At 42.2% G+C, this 11091-nt stretch overlaps 1 protein-coding gene across 1 annotated transcript; it reads right to left on the bottom strand.

Moving 5' to 3' along the window:
• Positions 1–858: 858 nt before the first annotated feature.
• On the bottom strand, positions 859–9914 carry copb1 (COPI coat complex subunit beta 1). Its single transcript, XM_060072326.1, has 22 exons — positions 9754–9914; positions 8902–9052; positions 8536–8765; positions 8010–8179; positions 7648–7762; positions 7456–7548; positions 7219–7356; positions 6961–7080; positions 6579–6686; positions 5949–6095; positions 5531–5676; positions 4930–5026; positions 4661–4821; positions 4431–4551; positions 3731–3958; positions 3329–3508; positions 2653–2797; positions 2394–2513; positions 2104–2249; positions 1858–1947; positions 1281–1436; positions 859–1148 (listed from the first exon to the last, which is right to left on the bottom strand). Exons 2-22 carry the CDS (start codon positions 8990–8992, stop codon positions 1089–1091), a joined length of 2862 nt encoding a protein of 953 aa, XP_059928309.1. The 5' UTR covers positions 8993–9052; positions 9754–9914; the 3' UTR covers positions 859–1088.
• Between the last annotated feature and the right edge of the window lie 1177 nt (positions 9915–11091).

Genomic DNA, 11091 nt, shown 5'->3' on the forward strand with positions numbered 1-11091 from the left:
ATCCGATCTTTATTATTATTTATTCTTAGAAATTACCAAAAATTGATTAATTTGGTAATCCAATTCATAGAGATCTTGGAAAAAAAGTGTTTTGAGACATAGAAACACAAGTTTTGAAACAGTATTGGCCACAGCGCTGCATTTGTAAGTTACGTCAATCGAAATATTAAAACATTTATTTTATTATTAAAAATGTATACAATACTCATCATCCGTCAAGAGGCCCAAAGCTTCCTATTAGAGTGCAGAAATCATCATGCATGAGGACTTATGGCTAAACACTCATAATTAAGGATTCATAATAATTCACCAATGGAATTTAAGGCAGCACTGCTTTACAGAAGTTATGAAAAAGGACCCTGATTTATTACTTTACACTAGAAAATATATCATTCACTGCTAAATTTTTTTGAACTAATTATGATTGACAGATGCGTTTGTCCTACGATGACAACTCTTTGAAAATCTATTAGCTGTACCCTTCTCACAAGCATATCTAGATAATAGCACGCTACATTACTGGTGTCAGATATGCATTAAGCCGGCATCATTAGCATTATGGGCTGCATTGCTGTTTGCAAGGTTGGATATGTTGTTGGTACATCTGTAAGAGGTTTTAAATGTTTTTAAATATGTTTAATGAGTGTTAAAGTATACATGTCAACTTGCTTTCTTGGCAGGTAGCACAGTCATATTAACCAATATTTTATAAATTCAGTGACCAATATGTCCTTAATCCTCCCTTAATTGTCTTGGACACAAATTAAGACACCAATGTTAACAGTGAGACAGTGTGTAATAGAACACAACAAAAACTCAGTGTTGAATTATTAGTAGGAGGCCTTAAAGCACTAGTAATACTTTTTTAAATATATATGTTTATTGAAAATTACAGGCAGGACAGGGCAAGGGACATAACTTGGTGTAAGATAATAAAGAGTTAACATACGGCAGAGAAGGGAGAAATAAAGTGGAAACGGCAAAGATCAATGAGCACGTCTTTAACTCTTACTTCACTATGATCAAGGGGTGGTAAATGAGGAGCACTGAATCCAGAAGGAATGGAGGATTCAGCAGGCCTGGCTTTTTCAGACAGACGTCTTCTTCTGGGAGAGATTGATCTTGTCGCCCAGACTCAAAGCCATCCCCTAGAGAAGGAGAGAGGAAGAAAGATGGAGGACATTAGCATTACGCCACACTTGTTGCAATAAAACAAACCCTCGCCTGGAAGGCATCGATTGAAGGGGTTTGATAATAAGGGCGGACTCTGCAACCCTCACCTGGCTTTTGGCTCTGATGCGGATGTGTCCGGTGACGGGCGCGTCTGGTCCCAGGTGGATGGGCTTCTCTATGCTGACGTTGGCCAAGGCGTCCTCTCCAAAGATGGAGCGAGCATACAGGTTAGCCGCCATGAAGCCACAGAAGCCAGAAAGTGCCTACAGGTACGAGAGGGGAAACAAGGTAAGGCATGAGAACATACAGCAAGATGGATCATGCGCGTCTGCTCTCGGGGGGGCTCCGGGGGAATAGGCTGCTCTGTGTCGCCATCAGTGTGCTGTCAAACTGAATTTATGTGTGCTCCCAAGTCACAGAGTGTTTCTTTGCACATTGGATGCACATTGCACAGTCAATGTGCCAAGAAGGATGTCATCCTGTATTAGTGGAGGCCATGTGTTGACGCGACAATTTAAGCACCGCAGATAACATTGGTTAGGCTGGAGCCAGGCTTTCGAGCACCTTCCGTTGATTGCTAGACAGCATTTCCTTCCCAAAGGTTGACGGGACGCTCATTAAGACAGTATAAGTGACCTTTGCCTTTACGTAATCTTAGTCCATCTACGCTCGCCGTGCAATGACCTTTTCGGGGGTGAGGCACTTCATGTTGGTGGAGCCCAGGATGTGCTGGAGGTACTCGTTGAGGTCCGTGATGTTGGTGTTCACCGTCACCTAAAACAAAATGGCGGGAAGGTTGGAAAGGCGTGGCCTATGTTTCTGCAACATGCGATAAGAGATCTACCGACCGCATCTGCGAGGGTGGGATTCTGAACAATTAGATCTCGACCAGTCTGCATGGAAAAAGGCGGTATCCCTTGGACCGTATACCTTGTTCTCCCACTCGAACTCGGCCCACATCTGTCTGAACTCTGCGTCGGTGCAGGATGCTGGCTGGATGTAGTCCATGATGTCGATGTGGATATCGCTGAGGACCACGCAGTTCCTGTCACTCGCTGCACCGGACACGTCGTACACTAGAGACAAAGAAAGAGTACCCACGAACCAATGAGAACATATCTTCTCTTTGTCAAGTGTGTGTGTGTGTTGTTGTTTCTTTCATGATACGTTAACAGTATGACCTGCATGATACTTTGGTGTTCCAAGTCGTGTTCTCTTACCAATGTTGCCGAATATAATGCCATTTTCAGTAGAAGCCACCTTGACATTAGCCTTGATGTTGGCAAAGTCGTGGGGGGCCAGCGTCAGAGGGGACGGCTTCTCCACCAACTTGAGGTCCCCTGTGGGTCGGAAAAGAAGCAACATGAGGCTTTGTGCGTTGTCACGGATATCCATGGCAACGAAGTCACACTGTTTAAACGTCATGAGTCATCCCAGGCTTGAGGAGGTAAAAAAAAGATAAAGTGAGTGGTTTCTCACCTAAAGTAGCCAGCTCAAGGGTGCAGTTTTGTAAAGTATCACTGGTTTGGTTGACCACCAGTACGTCCAGCACAATGTCATACTGGTTAACATGAACGTAGGCCTCGGCGTAGACAGGATCTGAAAAGCCTGTGAGCTGGGTCACCTGGAATAGAGACAATTTTGTTTTAATCTGTTTGTTTGTTAACTTAAGCATGCATACACAATTTCCAAAAATAGGGTGGAGATTTTTTTTTTGGGGGGTCTACAATTTTGGTTAATAATGAGAAAATATTCACTTTAGCACCATCTGCTGGTATATGTATGTCACATTGAATGAGCCAAATGGTCAATGGTTGCAAACACTGATATTAAGCAGACACCTCATGGGTTTTTAGTTTCACTAAAACAGATTTCCTCACACCAATAGACAACAGCCTTACCACAGACGTGAGTTAGGAAGAGAACAGCAGTTTTGGTTGGCTGCTTTGAATACCAATAAAAGCATGCATCTAACGCAGACCAGCAGATTTATTTTCTAATAAATACCTGACGGCCTTCACTGTGTACCTGTGTGCCGTGTTAGAATTGTTTAAGAATCTTAGAACAATAAATATAAGCAAATCTAAAAATCGATCTTATAATGATCCTGCATAATATGAGTGAGTGGGAGAATTAGCTTGCTCTCAAGCTGTACCTTGTTGAGCTTGGAGGCCAGGGGATCGGCAGCCTCTTTCCTCTGAGTGTTGCCCATGGCAGCCAGCAGGCTGAGCTGGAACTGGTCATCCTTGGAGGTCATCTCGTTCTTGGCCGTCAGCTGCATGAAGGAGATGGGGTCGTCTGCCTGCACCGCAACGTTGCGCTTCTCAGACTCTTTCTGTGGATGGCAAGAAAAGAAAAAAACATTTGGATTACAGACTCATGGACGTTGTTCCTAAAACACAATAAACTATGGGTCTAGTTAAGTGTTACAAATCCTTGACCATCAGATTTGACAAGATTGGATCAATCTTTGTAATGTCTGTAGTCTGTCTTAAAAGGAGATTCAATGAGTGATCAGAACTTGCTTTTGCCAATAATCAACTTATGTGGGTAGTACCTTCTGGGACAGTTTCTCCTCCTCCAGCCGGACTGTGAGCATGTGAGACAGCGATTTACGGCACTCCTTGTTGAAGATGTCGTTCATGAGCGGCGAGCACTCTGACAACACCTTGAGGCAGAGCGAGATGCGCTCCACGTCGTCATCTGTGATTGGCTTCTTGGGCAGCGAGGACTTGCCCAAGTGCAACACCGTGACCATGATGAGCATGGATTCGGCAATGAACGACTGCAGATAGACAATACAAACAGCATTGAGTCTTGAAGAAATAAACCAAAATGCTTGCCGTAGCAAGCATTTTGGCAGCAGCAATGCAACAGAGAGGACAGAATGTTGGATGATATGTAACTTTCCTTGTGCTCAATGTTGGTATTTAAAGCTGCAGTAGGTAAGATTTGAAGAAGCGCATCCCCCTCTCTACTCTTCTCTGCCATTAACATGATTGACCCGCAAAAGTACCAATAAGGGAAGAGATGCCAATTGGTCATAAAAAAGCAAGAAGAATTCTCATATCCTAATTGTTTCAGACAGAGGCAGGTAGTCAACAAAAATAAATAAATCTCACAAAGTATTTCACTCACAAATAGATGGATGACTGGTATTTTACAGATTACACTCAAATTATTGCTCTTAAAAATCATACCTACAGCACCTTTAAGTCACTGTTGAAAAGGTAAATAAAGACAATAATTGAACATACGTTTTGTTTCTTTTTGTCTTGAACAATGATGACGTAGCGCAAGGCCAATTTGGTCAGGGTGGTGGCCAGAGAGGCTGCCACATAGAAGTCCCCATCCATCAAGAAGCCTCTGAGAGGGGGCCTGAAACAATACAAGTGCCGTCACACAACAAACCCACCAAAACATCATATCCAATCAACGGGTATCCAATAAATCAAAAGGTGTGTACTGTGGTAGTAAGGGCACCGACCTGTCCTCCTCTTTTTTAGAGGGCCGTGATGAACTGAGGGCACTCTGGGTCACGTAGGTGCCCATCTCCGTCACCAGCTTCTGGGCAGGAGCTGCGCTCACCTCCTCCTCAGCCTTCACCTCTCCAGACTCTCTCTTGATCTCGTTCTCCACGATGGGGATCTGAACAACACAGGCACAGCTCAGGCCACAGAAGCTGGCACCGACCGTGTGGGAATTGCACCTCGTGTTCTTTTTGTTTGGGGGGGGGAGGCAGGAAATGAAACACACCTCGCCCAACGACCTGCGGACCTCCGTCATCACACTCTGGATATCGTCCTTGGTGCTGCAGTACTCGCCCAGGATCCACAGAGCACCTCGGTAGATTCTGCACACACAACGTGTAATAAAAACATGTTTTAAAATCGAAATCCTCCAAGCACCAAGCATTGGCAGCTTCAGCCTGTCATTGGCAGGTAGTGCCAGATATTGTTGTAAAGAGATGGAGGTCATTAGGGGAAAGTTTGTTACATTTGTATTAAACAATGTACATTTGAAAAAAAGTCAACCAAGAAGTCTTTGGGTTATTTTCTAACAGAGTATTACAACTTTGAGTGAGAGCCAGCAAAAATTGTCTTTGGGCCGGAAAGTTTTAGGAGGCTAATTGCAAAACAATTTAACATTGAAGCCTTTCTTTAAAGTGACATTTATGTTCATTTATTATGTGCAACAGTTTTTTATATAAATAGCTTGCATTATGAGGGGCAGTCTTGAATGGCCAATATAGTATACATAGTATAAAATGACTATTATATGGACCAGTACAAACAAAACGGGGAATGCTGGGCTGTTATGTGATAGTAATCCAAGCCAGGTTCTTGTGCGGCCTTACTTGACAGTTTTGATTGCGTGGAAGACTTCCAGCATCTTCTCAATGATGAGGGGCCTCAGGCTCTCGAACCTCTGAATGGCCTCTCGTACAAACTCCAGCACGTCGGCCGCCGCGGCCTCATTGGTGTCACTCAGGAACTCCATCAGCTGTGGGGTGCAAGATATTCATGCACATGCCATTTTTTTCATGTACCGGGCAAGTGGAGTAACAATTTATTTTGAATGAGTAGACCGTATACACGGTAAATGAATAATAATTAAATTAATCCATACGTGTTAATTTTTAACCCTATAAAAAATAGGTTCTCATGAGTTCAACAGAGCCATGTTACAGAGTTACAGAGCCATGAAAATTGAGCAATTTAAAGCATAGTATTTGGCTGTGTTACATTGAGACAAAAAGAATGACGCAAACTCACCACTGGAATGACATTGGCTGCCATGTCTGGGAAGCGCACACTACAAGAATGGAGAGTGCGGACCAACAGCTGTCTGTATTTATCCGTGTCCTCGTGCTCGGTTACGTTGTTGGTCTTTATCACCTCCTTCTTCAACACTATCACCAACTGAAAAAGAAGCAGGAATAAGATGCCTTTATTTATTGCAGTGTTTATGTTGGAACAGAAAAGGATGGGAGCTTACATAGGTGGCCCGTGTTAACTAAATCTGGATCTACAGTTCAATGTAAAACACAGCTAACTCCTCATCTTTTGACGCAGACATACAATGCAGACGTTTGCTTACGTGCTGCGGAGCAGAAGTAGAATTTAAGCCTTACTAAACTCACCTCTTCCAACGATTTCTTAAATAACATTGTCTCACAAATCAGACTTCTGATAATTAACCTAAGCGTGAAATCTGGGGCAACGGGGCATATATTTTTCATTCACTTCAATTGTTTGGACCATTCATGTCGCTGTAGGCGGTGCTGCGCTGGAAGCGCTTAATGGTGATTAACAGCAAGCACAAACTCAGCGAGCAGAAGTAAAAAGTAAAAAAAGTGTGACCAAACTCACCTCTTCAACATTGCGTTAACAAACTAAACTCACCTCTTCAACATTGCGGGAAGAGACCAAGTCCAATGCCAGCTGTAAGGTCTTTTTTTTCACCTCCAGGTCTGGGGTGGCAAGGACGCGCAAGATGTCCATTACAAGGTCCTGTGGATTAAAGCATTCATATTTGACATAGCTTCACTACATTTAGCTTTATAATGATCTAATGATTCATCATTAAGATTATTAGCATTTGTTTAACGCTTTATGTACCATCTCCAATGTCAATATACCATACAAATTGAAGTTATTTTTTAAGTCTAATTAAAACCCTACAAGATGTATTCACCACTTTAAGAAGTATATTTGCATTAATTGCCTTTTAATAATTGACTATGAAATAAAATAAAATCAACGACCAAATCACCGCCTCATTCACCTGGAGCACGCGCTCGTGAGTGGGATGCTCCTTCAGTTCGATGAGACGGTCGAGCACAATCAGTTTCACGTTGTTGTCACTTTCCTTGATGATCAAGTCAATGTAGCACTGGGCGGCAGCCTGTAACCAGGGAAACCAGAGTCAATTCCACAGAGCTGCTAGCTTCAAAGCAATCCTGTTTCTTAAGTAAACAGGATACATTGGGCTTATTTGTACATGGCTTACTTCTCATTCACTGAGTTCCAGACAGTAGTATACCTTAACGGCTGTTGGGGCACTGGACAGGGTGACGAGTGTGCCTGCAGCCTCATACTTGACGGCCGGACTGGAAGACTGCAGCAGGTTGTAGATGCAACGGATGAAGCGGGCGCGCTCTGAGGGGTTAGCGTGACACACCTGGCGAAGGGGAGACAGAAACGGGAAAAAACACAAAAATGGTGTCAACCCTACACAGCCTTGTTGAGTCTGTAAATAAGATGATGGGGTTGGACTCACTTTGTATATCAGCTCCACAATAACCAGCTGGAGAATATCACCAAAAGTGTGAACTTGGTCGATACAGGTGCTGAGGTAATCCAGAGCTCTGTCCTGCAGAACCAATTATACACAGGGTTCAACATCAGCAAAAGCCAACTACCATGTCTTTATACGAACCACAGCGGGGAAAAAGGCGCCGTGATTACATACCTGGTCAGCATGAATTAGCATCATGAAGGCATTTCTTTTACAGCTGGCATCCTTCTCATTTACAAGGAAATCATGGATTAACTCTGGAGCATCAGGTATGAGATTCTCAAAATTCCTGAGCAAAAATAAAGCATAATAATGTCATTAGAGTTCTAAAAAATATATATATATATATATTAGGTACATGTATATAGGGTGTTCAAAATATGAACTTAAATACTGCATGGGGTAAATGTATGTAATTCATGCAGCTAGGAATACAGTTGATGCCATTAATACACAACTACAAACAAATATAAAATAGTTTCTTTAAAAAATAACTCTTAGCAATGAGAGATTATAAAACGGTGTGATCTGTGCACCTGTAGATAGTGTAGATGGCCAGGACAGCATTGCGTCGCACATAGCTGTGTCTGTGCTCCAAGCAGGCACGGATGGCTGGCATTAGTGGCTCCAGCAACTCAGACTCCTTCAGTTTGCAGAGGAAGCGCAGGGTGGAGCCCCGGATGAACTCATTGGGGTGCTGCAGGTCCTGCGGGGGTAATTAGGAGGCCGTTTAAGAACGTACACAAGTTTGGCACCAGGTATGTTTTGACTTCCACTTGGAGAAAAAGTGTGATTTTCAAATGTTTAGGTTAATTTGAGTCCACCACCAGAAGGAAATAGCAAGTCACATCAAGTGACTGAGGGTATGTGCATGGGCATAAAACAAGCCCAGTAGCCATTACATCATTGAGTGAAGAGTGAAAATGGTTCCGGAGGATTTCTATTCATGGAAAGTAATGTGACATAGTGCAAAACGTTCATGCTTTTTGGGGTGGCTGTCCATTCAGATACGTATCATTCAGTAGCGTCAAGAGGATATATTAATCCCACTGTCAAACCTACCTTTCTGTAGGCGTCACAGACCAGAATCATTTCCTGCAGCAGCTTTCCATCTGTTGTTGTCTTTGGGACAATTTCCCAAAAAACCAGCAGAAGCTTCTTGATTGTGTGATCTTGAAGCGGCAGGACAAAGCGGATGATGGTCATCAGCAGTCCTGGCAACTTCTCGCCATTCAATATCATGATGATCACCTTTTTAAGAGCTTCTGTCTTAGACTTGATTTCCCCCTTTTCTGTTGACAACAATGAAATTATAATCAGTGATATAATAAGGTATGTCTATGATGTAAACTACAAGAAATGTATATCTCGATATATTTTTTTCAGTTTTTCTATGAACAGGGAATCAACCCTTCTGCACTTAGTTACCTAGATCAGTTTTTAGGCTGATTTCAGATGGGGGCTCCGAATCATTTGGAACGTTGATCAGAGTATAACAAACGTTCTCTGCAGCCGTCATTGCGCCGGTAGTTTTGCGTCACTCTTTGAAGAATCCTACTGAATGTCACCTTCTTAAAATCTGTAAGAGACATAACATCATACAATCGTTGAGCAGTAGAAACGGATAAGACAGTTCATGTGATAAAAAAAACAGACACTATATATATATATATATATATGATACATTTATATAATACACACACACAACACACGTCAATTGGTCATAGTATAACCAGTGCAAAGGCCTAATAATATCGGACGAAATGTATCTAGCAATTCTTTTATTTTGAAAACGAAATGTACACGTAACGAAATGTCCACATAGAGACGGGTTGTGGGTGTACATGCAAAGAGAGTCTCGAGTGTTGTTTAGGGTCGAGGCATCTTTACGAATTGGAGTTGGCTATGTCTAACATTGTGTCCAATTACGACTCACAGCAGACAGGTACGTTGTGCCCCAAAATTACTTGACAACTTCTACCAAGAAGGCAAAGCACTAGCGCTATACAGCTATCACGTCTTACATACATAGAGTCAACTACTGGCTTCCAATATATGCATACAATCCCACAAAAGTTAGATTAAATCATAAACATTGAATCTGATTTGTTGGCGACACGTCGCAACCTGAGGAATAGCGTTTGATGACATTACGCTAAACTAGCTAGCAAGGGTTAGCTTAAACGTTGACGTGCGTTAATAATGCAATGCAGGGCAATATTATTCATGATAAAACCAGACATTGGCCACAAGTAAACACATCAAAATAGAGTGATTTACCTGTGTTAGTTTCGTATCCCGGCAAATACGATTGGATGTTTCACTATTCCACCTACATCTGTGAAAATACGATGGATATGGGATTCACTGTCGAGTGCTCGAGTACTTCCTTGTGACGTGGAAGATTATTCTCTGAGCCACATCACTGCTACAGTGTGCATAAACGGCCAAAACTAGGAAAGCCAAAGCAAATATAAAATACGTATCATTACGTTTTAAACGTAAAAAATTGTACATGGGGAGGGTGCAAATGCAGTCTAGTTTAATGACAGATACAATTGCATAGCAATTCCTCCTTATATTTCGTGATTTGTTGAATCATACTCAGTTATTTAATGAGCCCACCCTAGTAAAGTCACCCTATCCAGACAATAATGCATAAATATCACTAGAAGGTATTATCACTGATAGTTTTGAAAGGCAAGTTGCAGGACATGCCTTCCTCATTTAGAATTCTATCAGAATACAGATGAGTTCTTCACAGACAAATTAAGCAGGCGCCTGCAGCTGAGAGAATGCAAAGCATTCAAGAACAATAATATATGCTCTGAAACATTGTTTGCGATGAAGTGTATGGGGAAAACTAAAGATATAGGAGAGCATGTGAATAACATTGTCTAAAATTGTTACATGGCAGCATACGTTATAAGAATGACAAATAATCAAACCTAAAGGACAATAAGCCTACAACTTGAAAACCTTTTTAGAGATAAAAAAAAAAAAGTTTGCTTAAATGTTTTGATATTCGTGTTTAATATAAATGCACCAGTCTTTTCACTTCAGTATTTTATATAGCAATACCATTAGCAACTGATTAGAAAGTTAAATTACTTTAATTCTACCCACCCTTAACAGGATGACCAGAGCGAATCACAGACTGCTATTGGCAGCCCCAGACTGACCAGAAAGGGGTTTCTCTTCTCCATGGCCCCTCCTGGAAGGCAGTATCTGGCACCCAACCTCAGTCGATCACTGCTCTTGGCAAGACCTAGATCAATGATTCTGGCTACCATTTCCATGGTCACATCAAGGTTTTGACTGAGACTAATGAGAACATCACAAGGCTTTGTAAGCCGCTTCCAGAAGGGAGTTCAGCAAATGTGGCCTTCACAGATTTGAATCATACCATCCTGGGAAACTGATGCTGGGGATTCTATCGAAGCCACCATTTGAGGGAGCACCCTGGCCTATTCCAGCATTCCAACCTCATGGTTATTCTAACCAGCCTTTTAGCTTGGCAGCATTTGAGCCTTCTTCACAAATAATTAAGAGCCCCATAATTATTATGAGGGGATTGCTGTTTTTGCAGTCTGATGCATTGTTTTCTTGCTACACAGG

The sequence above is a fragment of the Gadus macrocephalus genome, chromosome 14 (genome assembly GCF_031168955.1).
Source record: "Gadus macrocephalus chromosome 14, ASM3116895v1".
NCBI classification, from domain to species: domain Eukaryota; kingdom Metazoa; phylum Chordata; class Actinopteri; order Gadiformes; family Gadidae; genus Gadus; species Gadus macrocephalus.